Source organism: Mauremys mutica, chromosome 25 (assembly GCF_020497125.1).
Source record: "Mauremys mutica isolate MM-2020 ecotype Southern chromosome 25, ASM2049712v1, whole genome shotgun sequence".
NCBI classification, from domain to species: Eukaryota; Metazoa; Chordata; order Testudines; family Geoemydidae; genus Mauremys; species Mauremys mutica.
Window position 1 is genome coordinate 9,883,752 of NC_059096.1, and position 16,899 is coordinate 9,900,650.

Here is a 16,899-nt window from a genome sequence, read left to right on the forward strand (position 1 = left end):
GGAGGAGAGTCAGTATTATCCAGCAGTTGGACAGCGAACTGGGACTCAGGAGACCCGGGTTCTGTTCCGTGCCCTCTCTGCACCCCTGTTTCTCCTGCACCCTTTGTCTGTTCAGACACTTTGCTAGCAGGGACCGTTTCTCGCTGTGTCTGGCCGGCCCCCGAACTCTAAGGCAGCCCTGATCATGACTGCAGCCTCCGGGTAACACAAATAAATACATACGCTTGAAGAAACACAGCTCCAACGCTGAGAGCACCACTTGAAATGCAGAGACGGGGCTTCCACCCTCTATCAGCTTCCACCCTCCAGTCCCACTGCTTGGAAAATTTCTGAACGTGTCAAAATGTCAACAGACGGCCTAACAAAATCCGACATCCTCCTTTTGTTGAACTTGTTCACCCTGTTTTTCAACCAGCTCTAGCAGCTGTTCCGAAAATGCCCAAACTTTGATGAAAAACAAAAGCAAACAAACCAACAAAAGCGGGGGAGGGGAATTTCCCCCTGAAATGTGGTTTTCCAGCAGCTCTGTTTGCAGTCAAGTTTCTGCCGAGTCTTTTGCTTTTTACACCACAACAGATTCACAGATTGGCCAGAAGGGAGTGCTGTGATCATGTAGTCTGCTCCCTGTAGAACACAGGCCAGAGAATAGCTCCTGGAGCTCCAATACCACGAAGAAACCACAAAAGCATTGTTGGGTCTGTAATAACTGTGTTTCCTAACTACACACAAACATACAAGGCTTAGCTACACACATCCTGCTGTCCTCGCAGCATCGCAGCACACGGGGAGCGCCACTAGAGGGCTCCCCATCTATTTTTCCTTATTCCTGTACACGAAACTAGAGCCCTGTGCCAGACTATTTTTTAAATCCTGCCTCGCAATACCCACTCCCACCTGCTCCTGCACTGTTTCTTGCATTTGTAACCCGCTCACACCTTAGATCCTGCAAATCCTGCATGAGAGACAGATTCCCCCTGTGCTCATTAGAAAAAAAAAAAAGAAAAAAATATATATAAATAAAAACGGAATTCAGACACAAAAAAGGAAAAGAAAAAAATATATAAACAGAATTCAAACAATTTTTACCACTAAAAAAATAAAACAAATTTTGCTCAAACCACATTAAAAAAATACTTTAACTCCTGTTAGAACAGACATCAAATCTCTTTCTATTCCTCACTTAAATTTAAGTATTAAAACCTTTATTTTAAAAAACATGTTGGTCCTGGGGCTGGTTTTGTTCAATATCTTCATTAATGATCTGGAAGATGGTGTGGATTGCACCCTCAGCAAGTTTGCAGATGACACTGAAGTGGGAGAAGTGGTTGATACGCTGGAGGGTAGGGATAGGATACAGAGGGACCTAGACAAATTAAAAGATTGGGCCAAAAGAAACTTGATGAGGTTCAATAAGGACAAGTGTAGAGTCCTGCAGTTAGGACAGAAGAATCCCATTCACTGCTACAGACTAGGGACTGAGTGGCTAGGCAGCAGTTCTGCAGAAAAGGACCTAGGGGTTACAGTGGACGAGAAGCTGGATATGAGTTGACAGTGTGCCCTTGTAGCCAAGAAGGCTAACAGTATTTTGGGCTGTATAAGTAGGGGCATTGCCAGCAGTTTGAGGGATGTGATTATTCCCCTCTATTCGGCACTGGTGAGGCCTCATCTGGAGTATTGTGTCCAGTTTTGGGCCCCACACTACAAGAAGGATGTGGAAAAATTGGAAAGAGTCCAGCGGAGGGCAACAAAAATGATTAGGGGGCTGGAGCACATGACTTATGAGGAGAGGCTGAGAGAACTGGGATTGTTTAGTCTGCAGAAGAGAAGAATGAGGGGGGATTTGATAGCTGCTTTCAACTACCTGAAAGGGGGTTCCAAAAAGGATGGATCTAGACTGTTCTCAGTGGTAGCAGATGACAGAACAAGAAGCAATGGTTTTAAGTTGCAGTGGGGGAGGTTTAGGTTGGATATTAGGAAAAACTATTTCACTAGGAGAGTGGTGAAGCACTGGAATGGGTTCCCTAGGGAGGTGGTGGAATCTCCTTCCTTAGAGGTTTTAAGGTCAGGCTTGACAAAGCCCTGGCTGGGATGGTTTAGTTGGGTTTGGTTCTGCTTTGAGCAGGGGGTTGGACCAGATGACCTCCTGAGGTCCTTTCCAACCCTGATATTCTATGAAAAGAAAAACTTGCTTTATGTTGCTGAAATTCTGTTTAAGTCAAACTGCCGAGAAATTTAGTGTTTTCCCACAAATTCCCACAGGCTGTTTTTTTTGTCCACCCAACAACGTATGTTTTACTCGCTCCTGCTATTATGGCAGCAGGTCCTGTGGGATCCCAGTCCCACTGTAGGGCTCCACTGTACACTACAGTTTCCACTTACTTTTAGCTTGGGAAAATCGCCGGGTCTTGGTCAAACCGGTCATGAAATCTTTCAAATTCACCTTCCCATCTTCTGCAATGAGATGATCCGGGTCAGAGAGAAGGAAAAAATGATGAACAGATACGAAGTCAAAAAGGAGGGCGGGGGAGGGTTCAAAGCTGCCAAAAGGGTTTTGGATGGAAAATTCCAGCCAAATTGTTGAAAGTCCTAAAACCGTTGGACCAAATTCATCCCTGCGGTATCTTCATTGACCTTCACAGCATTACACCAGGGACGAGTTTAGCCCCTGAACGCTAACAGAGAGACAGACATCGTGAATATTAAGGGCTGGATTCACCATTGCATTACGCTGGTTTTACACCAGGATAGGTCCGTTGTGATGAATGGAGTTGTGCCCACATCACCTTGGAGTAACGCAAAGGTGGATCAGTTCTTTAGCATTCAAATGTTCTCTGGGTTCCCCCCAGCCTGGAGCTCGGAGGGGCTGAGATATGGGAGGGCCTTTCTCCACATCCAAAGCCCAGATTTGACCCTGAAGAAGACAAGGCCTCCCCCTGATGTGTCTGGATGTCTGTTAAAATCCTCAAGCCAGGGACATGACAACTGTGTCACATAGACTAATAACTGCAGACTTTATCTGACCACCAGAACAACTGGCATGAGGTCAAAGGTTGACGATCAGAGAAGGGATTTTGCTCACGACAGCACAGGAGTTGGTTTTAAATGGAATGAGTAGCCCCTACAAGCCCTAACCCTACCCCAGGTATCGTCACAAGTGCACAAACAGCACCTCCCCCTCCCCGACAGAAAGTACAGGCCTCACCAAAGAACAGGAGGCAGTTTGAAATGCTCACCCTCACAGGTAACGTGCTTCAGCGCCTTCTGAATCTCCTCCGGGGTTAAATGAATCCCCATGTTGCGCATGATGGATTCCAGGTGATGAACGTCCACTGTGTCCTCTTTGATCACGCCAATGGCTTTCACGGCCCCTTCCATCTCTGCAAGCACGAAGAGAAGGTGTTGTGAGGCCTCCCGTCGGCAGAGTCAGCCAACTCCCGACAGGGGAGAGGAGGGGATTGGTCGGGAACACTGCTTGGAGAAGAAGAAAATGTGACTCTAGTTCTTAGCTTCCAAAGAGAACTCAGTGGGAACTCTTAGCAGCACTGAAAGCTAGAGGTCTGATCCAAAGCCCATCCAAGGCAATGGAAATACTTCCAGATGGACATTGGTGCAGGCCCTGGAAGCAGACCTGTCTACTTAAGCAACCGGAGTTCTGTCTCCTTTAGAGATGTCCCTGATGGAGACAGCCACATCCTGCCTGGAGTTTGTTTATGGCCCATTTTCAGCCCTTTGTTTCCTCTCTGTGTAACCCCTGTCTGCCCTCCCTGAAGGAGGAGTGGGGTGGTGAATAGGTGGGTGAACTCTGGGATGTAGGAAAGCTCAGAGTAACTCAGCTCGATGGTAACATCCTGCTTTTCTCCTTCAGTAAATCTCTCTTCTCTGGGTCCCCTTCTCGCGGAGAATGGGAAGAAGTGTCACAATGGGAAATGAGTTAAGGCCACCCTGCCTAATCAGAACATCCTGCTAGGTTGCAGGTCCGTCCTAGCTGGTAGGTCTGGGTAATAATCTTTGCACAAAAAGGAGTCCCATGGAACAGCTCCGCCATGGGCAGTTGGACACATGCTGCTGGACAGAGAGTTAAGAAAGGCCCAGCACCAAGACCTTCCTGGCTCTGATTGCTGTTATAATCTGCTGGTGGCAGTCAGGCACTGGGTGTCTCTGTCTACACTGGATGTTTGCAACGTGGGAGAGCGGAATTCGCCACAGGGCCAAATGCAAGCTATGGGAGAAAAGAGCTAGACAAAACCAGGAATGAGACAGGATGCTCTGTATTTTCCCTCCCTGGTGCTAAGCCTCGGTTGGAAGATCACAGTATCGACTGTTCTAAGAGCATGGAACTGTCAGACAAGGGATTCTTGTGTTTCATGTCCTAAACGCTTTGTCAGTCATGAAGCAAATACCATTTACCAGGAAGCCTCAGCTGTGTTGTGCCACCAACGGGCCATAAACCAGCTGCACTGGCCACTTGAGGATCTACTGGGTACAGGAATCCTTGAATGGTCGCTCATCTGGCTCCAAATGCTACAGAAATGATAGCTGGGCATGCCAAAGAGATGCCTAAAATGCCCTAGAGAACTGTGGTACCCTTGCAAACACAGCCGGAATTCCACGATGCAAAGCATCTTCCATCCATCTCTGCATGGCCTCAGCTCCTCACTCACCTAGGGTTCTGGAGAAACGTTTGGTGCTGGTCAAACCCTTCAGAAATTCTTTAAAATTCACCTTCCCGTCTCCTGCAAGATAACGTGCAGGTCAGATGTAGAGAGGAGGCAGAACGGCAGAGCGCCCAGCTGTGCCATCGGTTACAGGGGTGGGAAAACAGAGGCGAAGGGAAGGGAAGGTCATTCTCTGAATCACCGACTGACTTTGTGGGATGGCCGCCATCTGAGCCAAGACACCTGGGATTCAACCAGCCCAGATACCTCCAGAGTGAAGTCTCCGCTATTACAGCATGAGCTAGAGAGCCATAAAGCCCTAGCTGGGGCTGTAACAGACTCAGATCCTCTGTGGATCGGCAACGGAGAAGATCCTGTGAGACATGCTCACCAGTGGGTTACACTCGGAGGGACTCAGTTCTTAGCGCCCCCCCTCCCCCTCAAAGTGCTGAGCTGGTAGGAGCCCTGGGCATTTAGCACCTCTGAAGCACAGGCCCAAACTGTCTCAAGGCAGGTGCCCGCAGCCCAAAATCACTGGCCACCTTTGAAAGCAAGGGGAAAGTCACAGGCAGCCAAGGTCCCGTGCTCTGGCCAGGTCAGAACAGGCTGGAGCGCCGTAGATTTCAGTGGGAGTTGCATGCACATTCATCGCAGCAGCACTGGACCCTAGGAACCAGGGCTCAATTCTCCACTGAGTCTGGGCACAGCGCGGGCACAGAGGGGCGGGCGATAGGTCAAGTGGGGCTCCCTGGTTCTCAGCCATCCACTGCTCCCTTTGATCCCTGGACGCGCCCCTCCCAGGCCACCTGTATTGCGGGAGTGAGGGAGTGTCTGGGGCAGGAAGCAGCGATGGAGCGTGTGCAGGAGGGGGCTACACTGCCTCGGCCAGCTGTGTGCCATCACAGAGTCACTCCGCGGGGGGGGATTCTCCGGCATGTCGCTCCAGCCGCTTTACATTCACCGTGCGCTGTGTCAGCTTGGCTGAGAGGAGCCACTCAGCCCCAGGTCAATGCTCCAAGTCCACAGGGAGGGGCTGACCCTGACACTGGTACGCAAGCAGTGCTATATTTGCTCATGTGACGAACACCCTGCTTGGTGGGGGCCACGGCCCTTCCTCCTTGGGGTGCCTTGCACCCCAGAACACAGCGACTGCATTAGGGAGAGGCCTTTGAGCTGGCCATACATACAGGGGAGGCTCTTTGTTCCTCTGTTCTCCCCATAGCTACAAAAGGACCCATCAGAACATGTCCCATATGGATCCCTTTCCAGATGCTGGTGCTGGGCGATACCTAGACCCGAGCAGTTACATTCCCCAGCCAAAGAGAAACTCTCCACCAGTCCACTGGACAGAGCAAGGATCCCCCTTACCGCTGTTGAAAATGTTGCATTAAAAGGATCATCTGCATTGACGCTTGAGCGTTCACCAACCGCACATATGGTGCCATACGCAGGATTAGCAGCCTATAAACAAATGTGGGGCTGCACCCACCCTGCTAAGGTTGCTTACCATCCACTATAGTGTGCTTCAGCGCCTCCTCCAGCTCTCCCTTGGGTAAAGTGATCCCTATGTTAGCCAGGGCCGACTCCAGGTGAGAAACTGCAATTTTGTCACCCTCAACCTTGCTGATGACATCCAAGGCCTCCTGCATGGCTGCAAACGTGTGGAGAACATAAAGCAAAGCATTAACTGGGTCATCCCTCTGCATCAGCGCAGGGTGGTGTCCTAACGTGCCAGTGAAAATGAGGGAGGATCAGAGGCTAAAATAGGGAAAGAACATGTTAAAAATGACTTCAACAAATTAGATGTCTTCAGGTCACCAGGGCCTGATGGAATACATCCTAGAACACTCAAGGAGCTGACTGAGGAGATATCTGAGCCATTAGCGATTATCTTCGAAAAGTCATGGGAGAGATTCCAGAGGACTGGGAAAGGGCACATGTAGTGCCCAGCTATAAAAAGGGAAATAAGGACAACCCGGGGAATTACAGACCAGTCAGCTTAACGTCTGTACCCGGACAGCTAATGAAGCAAATAAGTAAGCAATCGATTTGCAAACACCTAGAAGATAATTAGGTGATAAGTAACAGTCAGCATGGATTTGTCAAGAACAAATCATGTCAAACCAACCTGACAGCTTTCTTTGACAGGGTAACAAGCCTTCGGGATAGGCAGGAAGTGGTAGACAAGTATATCTTGACTTTAGTAAAGCTTTTGATACTGTCTCGGGTGATCTTCTCAGAAACAAACTAGGGAAATACAACCTAGGTGGAGCTACTGTAAGGTGGATGCATAACCAGTTGGAAAATTGTTCCTAGAGAGCTGTTATCAGTGGTTCACAGTCATGCTGGAAGGGCATAACGAGTGGGGTCCCGCAGGGATCAGTTCTGGGTCTGGTTCTGGTCAATATCTTCATCAATGATTTAGATAATGGCATAGACAGGACACTTATAGAGTTTGCAGACAATACCAAGCTGGGAGGGGTTGCCAGTGTTTTGGAGGATAGGATTAAAATTCAAAATGATCTGGACAAACTGGAGAAATGGTCTGAAGAAATCAGGATGACATTCACTAAGGATAAATGCACAGTACTCCACTTAGGAAGGAACAATCATTTGCATACATACAAAATGGGAAATGACTGCCTAGGAAGGAGCACTCCAGAAAGGGATCGGGGGTCATAGTGGAGCACAAGCTAAATATGAGTCAACAGTGTAACACTGTTGCAAAAAAGCAAACATAATTCTGGGATGAATTAGCAGGAGTGTTGTAAGCAAGACACGAGAAATAATTCTTCTGCTGTACTCCATGCTGATAGGCCTCAGCTGGAGTATTGTGTCCAGTTTTGGGTGCCACATTTCAGGAAAGATGTGGAGAAATTGGAGAAAGTCCAGAGAAGAGCAACAAAAATTATTCAAGGTCTTGAAAACATGACCTATGAGGGAAGATTGAAAAATTTTTGTTTGTTTAGTCTGGAAAAGAGAAGACCAAGAGGGGACATAACAGTTTTCAAGTATGTAAAAGGTTGTTACAAGGAAGAGGGAGAAAAATTGTTCTTAATCTCTGAGGCTAGGACAAGAAGCAATGGGCTTAAATTGCAGCAAGGGAGGTTTAGGTTGGACATTAGGAAAAACGTCCTCTAACTGTCAGGCTGGTTAAGGACTGGAACAAATTGCCTGGGGAGGTTGTGGAATCTCCATTGTTGGGGATTTTTAAGAGCAGGTTGGACAAACACCTGTCAGGGATGCTCTAGATAATACTTAGTCCTGCCATGAGCGCAGGGGACTGGACCAGATGACCGCTCAAAGTCTTTTCCAGTCCTCTGATTCTATAATTCAACACAAGAGCAACCACGCGCTTTCAGTCCGAGTGTCTTATTTTAAGGGTAAGGCGAGAGGCCAATAGTAAAGGCTACAGGAGAGAGCACAGTACGTGTAGCTCCTCTGCAACAGGCAACTCCCTGTAGCAGCTCAGAGAACAAAGTGGCCACTGCATGCACGCACGGAGGCGTCTTAGAAATTTAAAGGGACAGTACACATAAAACTTTGGCATCAGCATTTGGTAGCTACGAACCGTACAGAGAATTTGGTCCATGGACTTCTGCTGAGATCAACTCTAAATCGTATTGCTAACATTCTAAAGAGGAGATGACGCTAGAGAACAAGGTGAAAGGTATCAACTTCCCGTGAGATATTACGGAAGCTGAAATGAACATCTGATTGGATCATTGGAGCTGAATAATAAGTATATTTGGCCCCAGATTCTCCTCTCATTTATACAGATATAAATCTAGACCATGTGCGTTGAAGTCTATAGAGTTAATCTGGATTTAAACCAAAGTCATGAGACGGGAACCTGCCCTTTTGATCTCCACAAATGCCCCTACGGAGATCTACTTTTGAAAGATACCTGTTCTCACTCACCTGAAGTTTCTGAGAAGCGCTGGGTGTTTATTAAAGTCGTCAGAGCTTCTTTGAAATTCACCTTTCCAGCATCTGCAAGGTAGAGGACACAGCAGACAGAATGGACATTGGGCAAAAACCCCCAGCATGAAGACAGACCTGATCGTTTAACTTGGGAAACTCCTTGAAATTAACACCCAGTCTGATGGATAGTCAGGACAGCAGCTATGGCAGTAAATCTCCCTAGATGCAAGGCTGGGGTGGTGACTTTAAAAAAGTTTCTATAAATAAGGGATGAAAATGTGCCTGTAAATAAATACATGGGATTGTGTAAAACACGAGGACCAGGTTACTGTGATGCTGGCACACACAAGCAGACATGCACAATTTCTGTATCGGCATGTAACAACAGTACTAGATTTTGCAGGTGCATTTAGTACACACGCAGTACGCCATTGTGTCAAATATATCAAGCCAAATTCTGCTCTCAGCTCTGTGCAACTCTCTGCAGCTCCACCGAAATTCTTTCCTCTCCTCACCCCCAACGTTGTTGCGTTCTCAGCCCATGGAGATGAGCATTAGCCAATTGACCCAAACCACAATCAAAGAACAAAGGCCTCTTGGGATGCTGTTCGTTTAGGACTCTCCACCACCGATCTGCCACCACACAGACGCCACATATTCTAACATGGACACGGCCCTTAACATGGCAACACACACACAAGGCCAAATTCGGAGGTGAGTCTAAATGAATCAAGCCATGGCCAAGCTGGTGTAACGCACACCGTCTTCCAAGCTCCCTCTGTGCGTCAGCTCCCCAGGTGACTCATTGGTGAAGGTGGCACCCAGGGAAAACAGGCAGCTCGCGGGTAATGCTCACCGTCCCGGGGAATCTTCTGCAAAGCCTCCTGCAGCTCCTCGCTGGACACGCTGATCCCCAGGCTGGCCAGAATGGAATCCATGTCCTGCAGATCAACTTTGTCCTCTTTGATCCTGCTGAAAGCCCCGATGGCGTCCTGCAGCACTGCCGGGCAAGATCAGACAGCTATGGGGGGGGCTCGATTCTCCACAGCCTTGCACCTTGTGTAGACATTTGGGGCTAGATCCTATGCGGGTGTAAATCAGACCAGCTCCACTCAAGCCAATGCTGATTTACACTAGCAGAGGGTCCAGCCTTTCTACTGGTGCAAAGTGGGTATAAAACGCTACACACCCACTTCTCTCAGGTGTAAGCGACACCCCCCGTGTGTGGAAGGGCCGAACAAGGAGACTTGAGGTTTTCGGGAATTTACTCCATGAAGACAAGAAGGAGTTAAAAAGGCTCCATGAAGCCCCGCTACCAGACACAAGCCACATGGCTGGGACTTTCTGGGTGGAACACCACTGATTCTGATGGAGTCACACCTGATTTACACCACTCTCAGGAAGACCAGGATCAGGCCCTGCGTTTGCATCCCACGGAGGGAAAAAATCGACCTAGAAATGGGCCAGAGAATCTTTGTCTCTTATGGAAAATAATCTGCACAAGATGTGAGAGCCGCAGAGGAGAAACGACTCCCACAAGGGGCTGGCAAGGCCTGTTAGCACCACAAGCCGTTTACACGGAGGGTCAGATTTCGAAGTGCTCAGCGCCCTCGGTTGGGAGCAGCTGTTCCAAAGGGCCCAGCAACCGACGTGCACCCGATGGGCCGAGCTCATCAGAAAACCTTTCCTGCCATGGGGCAAGTTCTGCTGTCAGTGACACTGGGGTAATGACGGGGGGTGAGGGGGGAAGGCGCTCCATGGAGGCCAATGGAATGAGCAGAGCCCTGGCCCTGTGCTGCCTCTTGCAAATACAACATAGAGCTGTGCTAATGGAGAGGTGTTAAAACCTCCCCCCCTGAGCGTGGCTCCCCTTCCCGTTTGCCGGCGCCCCCTTCTTCGTTCCGGCTTTTCCCTCAGGGCCTTGCTTGGGCAACGCAGGAGATTGCTTTGTCTGGGCGCCCCGCGGGGAGCTCAGTTCTGGGGACCGGCTCCTGGGGCAATCCAAGACTGGGGAGCGCGATCAGGGTTTTCGAAGGGGCCCTCGCTCCTGTCACTGTGATTCGCTCACCCGCGGAGTCCGAGAAGTGCGGGATGCTGGCGAGAGCCGTCAGGAACTCCTTCAGGTTCACGGTCCCGCGCTCTGCAAGGGACAGAAACGCTGAGGTGGGCGGAGAGGGACGAGGGGACAGAGACGGGCGAGGCAGATTTCACTGGGCCGGGAACACGTCCCCACCTGAGCACAGGGCAGCTCTTTAAACGCCACCAGAAAAAGTCAGCCCAAAGTCTGGCTCTGCAGCAGCAAAGCGTTGGCCCGCTCGGATCTGGGCTTAGATAGCATCAGTGTCCTGTTAAATGGCAGCTAACAGGGCAGGAAGGACGGTCTAGGATATCAGTCGACAGTGTGCCATTGTTGCCAAGAAGGCTAAGGGCATTTGGGGCTATATAAGTAGGGGCATTGCCAGCAGATCGAGGGATGTGATCATTCCCCTATTAAGCACTGGTGAGGCCTCATCTGGAGTACTGTGTCCAGTTTTGGGCCCCACACTACAAGAAGGATGTGGAAAAATTGGAAGGAGTCCAGCCAAGGGCAACAAAAATGATTAGGGGGCTGGAGCACATGACTTATGAGGAGAGGCTGAGGGAACTGGGATTGTTTAGTCTGCAGAAGAGAAGAGTGAGGGGGGATTTGATAGCTGCTTTCAACTATCTGAAGTGGGGTTCCAAAGAGGATGGATCTAGACTGTTCTCAGTGGTAGAAGATGACAGAACAAGGAACAATGGTCTCAAGTTGCAGAGGGGGAGGTTTAGGTTGGACATTAGGAAAAACGTTTTCACTCGGAGAGTGGTGAAGCACTGGAATGGGGTTACCTAGGGAGGTGGTGGAATCTCCTTCCTTAGAGGTTTTTATGGTCAGGCTTGACAAAGCCCTGGCTGGGATGATTTAGTTGGGAATTGGTCCTGCTTTGAGCAGCGGGTTGGACTAGAACCTCCTGAGGTCCCTTCCAGCCCTGAGATTCTATGATTCTAGTACCTTGGACTTGGGGCTTGTCTACATGTCCAGGCCGTGGGGCTGTGGAATGTGTTGCACTCCAACAGGACTACACCAGTGCGAACTAGGTACCTTTCAGTTCGTGCCTACGGGGCTTTCACGGGGCAGGGACAGCGCAACATGTTCGAGCGCTCTACACTTCACACCCCCGTAAACCGGGCTGCCGCGCCACGTAGACAAGCCCCAGGACTGAAGAGAACTGGATTCAACTCCCAGCTCAGCCACAGACTCCTGGTGTCTCCTTGGGCGTGTCACTTAGTCTACCTTGGGCCATAGGCGCCAACTCCACAGGTGCTCCGGGGCTGGAGCACCCAGAGAGAAAAAAAAAGTGGGTGTTTAGCACCCACCAAATGCAGCGGTTTGGTGGCACCCCCAGTCAGCTGATTGGCCACTGGGGGAGGGGCTTGGTTGTGGGAAGAGGTGGAGTGAGGGCAGGGCCTTGGGGCAGAGTGGGGCTGGAGCACCTCTGGGGAAAAGGAAATCTCAGCACCTGTGCCCTGGGCCTCACTCCCCCTTCAGTAAAAGGGGGGGGCAGTCCCTGCCCTGTTCACAGGGGAGCCGCGAGGACAGTAGGCCTTGGCTGATTGTGAGGCGCTCAGATACTACAGTGCCGAGGGCTGCGGAGCTGCTGAGACAGATTATTTATTTGTGCTTATGAAGGACCTCCCAACAGATGCTCTCAAAAGCCCTGTAGAAACATTAACTGAGGACGTTCCCCGGGGTGGCAGGTAAATCTCATTCTCCCAGTTTTACAGAGGAGAGGCAGAGGCAAAGTGACACGCCCCAGGGAATTAGTGTCCGAGGCAGCAATAGACTCCCACAGACGTGCTCCAACCTTCAGCCCACACGCCCGCCCTGCTTTATAACGAGTACCCGGCACGCGAACACCAATGCCGGCTGCGCCTGGTGTCTGCAGAATGCGGATTACAATGCTCACCATCAACAGCAACGGCCTTCAGTGTCTCCTGGAGCTCTGCCTCCTTTAACGAGATGCCCAGATTTTCCAGGGTGGATTTCAGGTCGTCCAGGTGAATCTTACCTCCCTGCATCCCGCTGACAACGTTGGTGGCATTCTGCAATGCTGAAAGCACACAAGAAAGGGGCAGGGTGTTAGACAGGCCATGAGCCCCATGGAGAATTTTCTCCAGGGCTACGGTTTCAGGAAAATGACGTAGGTCAAGATTTTTAGAGGTATTTAGATGCTGCTGTGCTCAGCGTTGCAATGGTAACTGGCTTATGAGCCTAAATACCATTTTCCAAAGGGATTCAGGCACTTGGGAGCCTAAATCCCATAGACTGTCAATGGAATTTAAGCTCCTTTTGCCAGAATGCAACCCCCCCCCACACACACACTAAAAACCCTTTAATAAACTAAAGAAATCTTGAAGTACAGACTTGGGGTGGAGTTAAATGGCACTGAAGACGGGCTGACCAGATTACCGACCTCTAAGAAGACAAATTTGCAAATCTTTTTCTCTAGAGATCTCCTAAATCCGCCTGGATTCTTAGGCAAAACCAATCCAGTGTAACCTGCAAATTATTCCCAGGCCCCCACAGGACGTGCAAACTGTGCTTTTTGCAGACACAAAGGTTTGCTCGTGCATTAGCACACGACAGATAAAGCACGTGCTGGCGATTCATTACCCATAGTGAGAGCTTCTATCTGTAGTAATAAGCAGGCTCTGGGAGCCGCGGCAGTGGCAGTGACAGATCTGGAGGACTTGTCAAAGCTGGGTGAGAAGATTTCAAAGCTACGGCTATTAAAGCCCTTGTGCTATTTGCCGAGTGATTCATTGTGGGTGAAATTCATCCCCGTGCATGGGATCCATGCACCACTCAAGTGCCATTTCAAGAACGTAAGTGGGATGCTAGTGGAGCACTGGCCTTGGCTCAGGGTGAATTTCACCCAACAAGCCTGATTTTTAAGAACAGGCTCCCATTTTGTTCCTGCAGTTGACTGTGGAGACCGTTTTGCCCGGTGTACGCTGCTGGTAGCAGATGGGTGACTGTGGACGTTGTTCTTGGACAGAGCTAATGGACTTGGATCCTTTTCTATTTCTACAATTCGCCTAGTTTATTTCCTTTCTTCTAAACCCTCACTTACCTTCCAGCTCAGAGAAGTTCTGGGTATTGCCCAAGGAGGTGAGAAAGTCTTTGAAATTCACCTTTCCATCCCCTGTAAAATACAAATTAAACGTCCATGGACAGATATGATTGTTGTTGTTGTTAGAATACCTAGCTCGTATGTAGTGCTTCTCATAGCGGCTGACAGAAACACTGCGTTTGCGGAAATCGGCATATGAGAGAGACAGTTTACTACTGAAATAGCTCCTTATACACTGTACTTTTCACAGGTAGATCTCCAAGCACTTTACAAAGGAGGTACATACAATTACCTCCAATTTGCAGATGGGGAAACAGGCATATAGCTGACACATAACTTGCCTACAGTCACCCAGCAGGCCAATCGCTCAAATAAGTCAAATCCCAGCTCTCCTGACTCCTAGTCTAGTGTGCTGCCCATTAGACCGTACTGGCTCTTTCCCCCATATATTAGTTATAGAATTTCCCCCCATACTTTCCTCCTAATTTATTTATTTACAATTTTTCTTTGGGAGATTCATAGGTAGCATTTGAGAAGGCCCCAGGCAGACACTACCCCCTATTATTGCTGGGCGAATACATCCTAAGTTATTTGCCGATTATTTTCTACAGGCAATTCTTGATCTTCGGAAGTCAGTTGGGAATATCTGGCCTCTGACCGTCACGCAGGCGTGACTGAATCCCTAGGTCACATGGTAGATTTCTGTTTCCTGACTGGAGGATATTGGCGGGACTCATGCTCATGTGCTGAACATCAAGCACGTGCGTAAGTGCTTTGCTGGATTGGGGCCAGCGTGCTCGGCTTCTGGCAGGCTCTGACGCACAGCGGAGAAGCCGGGTGCTGAGCGACGTACGAACGTGGAGCCTCCAAGCAGACGTTCCCCTCCCGCAGAAGGGCCGATATGGGAGATGCTCACCATCCACGGCCGCGGTCGTTAGCCCCTCCTGGAGTGACTCTTTGGGCAGATGAACTCCCAGGCTGTTCAGGGTTTGCTCCAGCTGAGAAACAGGGACCTTATCCTCTTTGATCTTGCTGACAGTCTCCAAGGCGTCCTGCAGCGCTGCAGACACACAGCCAAGGTAAAAAGCAAGTTCCGGAGAGGGGGTGGCTGATTAAAGCAATGGCTGGAGCCCCAGCAGCGCTGTCAAAAGGGGGATGTTAATAGTGGAGGAAACAACAACAGACTCAAAGGGCCACACGCGTAAAACAGAGCCTTCAATCCTGGCTAGATGAGCTACAGCTCCATAGAAATTCGTTTTTCAGTTTTGCTTAGAGATTCAGAGCCACACGGCCCTGAGGAGTAGGAGAGTCCCTCCCCTGAGCAGCTTACTCTAAATAGACAGGACAAAAGGGGAAACCAAGGCACAGAGCAGGGCAGTCACCCGGCAGGCCAGGGGCAGAGCTGGGAATAGAACCCAGGTCTCCTGAGTCCCACTCCAGTGCCCTATCTCCCGATGAATAACAACATCTGCTGGCTAGCATAGCAATATCTCTCATATTACTAATATGTATTATCTGCACCATATAGAAGTACACCTCTACCCCGATATAACGTGGTCCTCGGGAGCCAAAAAATCTCTCCGCCTTATAGGTGAGACCGCGTTATATCGGGTACGGTCCGGTACCGGCAGAGCCGGTCCGCCATGCCGGACTGGACCAGCTTCCCCGGCGGTGATTTAAAGGGCCCGGTGCTCCAGCTGCTGCAGGAATCCCCAGACCTTTTAAATCACCGCTGGAGCTCCGGCAGCGGGACTCGGGCGGTGCTTTAAAGGGCCCGGGGCTCCCTGCTGCTTTACCGCGTTCTATCCGAATTCGTGTTATATCGGGTCGCGTTGTATGTATCAAGCACCAATAACCGTAAGCACAAATAGTGCACTCATGATAAAGCCTAAATTGGCCTATACCATAATCCTGTTCACTTATGCTAAGTATCCCATAACTCCATCCACGTGCACAAGGCATTAGGCATAAGCAGACAGGAAACATGCCAAAATAAAGCCACATTCATTCTATGTCTCAGTACAAGCCAGGGAAGGACTTTCACGGAGCAGGACCAGGGATGCTGGTATTCGGCACACAGAGAAGGTGGGACCCGAACAACTAATTAGGAAACTGGGGCAAACCAGTGGGTTGGATTTTAGTGATGTGTAAGGAGATGTGTAACTTGTAAGAACTCACACCGGCCGAAATGGGGAGAACAGCTTCTGGGTAAGGTGAATGTAACTTCGCTGTATGGGACGGGCCCTCGGAGGCTGCTATTGCATAGAACCATTTGTTGCTGTCCCTCATTAATAAACCTGACTGACAGTGGTTATCATTGGGTGTCTTGAATACGTTTCATCCTAACAAACCAAAGTGGGGTCAAGCAACTGACCGTATAATCTATCAGCACCCCCTAGCAAGCTGCTTCTCTGATTTCTCTGCTACTCACCTACATATTCAGAGAAGCGGGGGATGTTGGTCAAAACCTTCATGAATTCCTTCACATTCACCCTCCCCGATTCTGCAAGGCAGAGAAGGGCTCAGAAAGGAAAGGCGCGGCAAGCAGACAACACCGGGCCAAGAGACAGACAGGCAGAAGGGCAGTTCTGAGGTGAGTGACGCCGGTGGAAATCTGGAGTAACTCCAGTGACTTCGGGGGAGTTACCGTAGAAATGGCCTGGTGTTACGGGAGAGGGAATCGGGCCCGGAGCGTCTCAGCTGCAAATTCTCCCATGAGCCCTTCCTCCAAGCATGGTCCTAACTCCCTTCCCAAAGCCTCCTGCATCGATACCAGCCTGTCTCCAGCAAACCAGAGATGAGGCACCACCCAGCTGCCTAACCCTCCCACTGGTTTTCCTCCTCCTCGGACGGTCCCAGGAACCCTAGCCCTCCCCCTCGGCCATTCCAGAAGTAGAGAGGATCCCACATCCATCAGCTCAGTGGTCCCCAACGCGGTGCCCGTGAACGCCATGGCGCCTGCCGGGGAATTTATGTGTGCCCGCCTAGTGCCCAGCAGAGGAGAGAAGCTGCGGCCCCGCGCCTGCCGGTGACAGATCACTCCGGGGCTGCAGGCTGCGGGCGCCGGTGTTCTCTGTCCTCCCAGCTTCTCTCTGCACTGCCCAGAACTGGCGCCAAAAAAACCCCAAAACCAAAACAAAAAAAAACGCTCCGACGCTGCAGAATGG

General features: G+C 50.1%; 1 protein-coding gene across 1 annotated transcript in view; it reads right to left on the reverse strand.

Annotated features, from left to right (window-relative positions):
- Positions 1–16,899, reverse strand: part of EFCAB13 (EF-hand calcium binding domain 13) — an 81,499-nt gene that overhangs the window by 22,602 nt on the left and 41,998 nt on the right. Inside the window, exons 31-41 of the mRNA XM_044999942.1 lie at positions 16,164–16,235; positions 14,649–14,792; positions 13,733–13,804; positions 12,566–12,709; positions 10,648–10,719; positions 9,436–9,579; positions 8,577–8,648; positions 6,163–6,306; positions 4,662–4,733; positions 3,234–3,377; positions 2,380–2,451 (exon numbers count right to left, since the gene is read on the reverse strand). Coding sequence (XP_044855877.1) covers positions 2,380–2,451; positions 3,234–3,377; positions 4,662–4,733; positions 6,163–6,306; positions 8,577–8,648; positions 9,436–9,579; positions 10,648–10,719; positions 12,566–12,709; positions 13,733–13,804; positions 14,649–14,792; positions 16,164–16,235 — 1,152 coding nt within the window. The remainder of the gene's footprint in view (positions 1–2,379; positions 2,452–3,233; positions 3,378–4,661; positions 4,734–6,162; positions 6,307–8,576; positions 8,649–9,435; positions 9,580–10,647; positions 10,720–12,565; positions 12,710–13,732; positions 13,805–14,648; positions 14,793–16,163; positions 16,236–16,899) is intronic.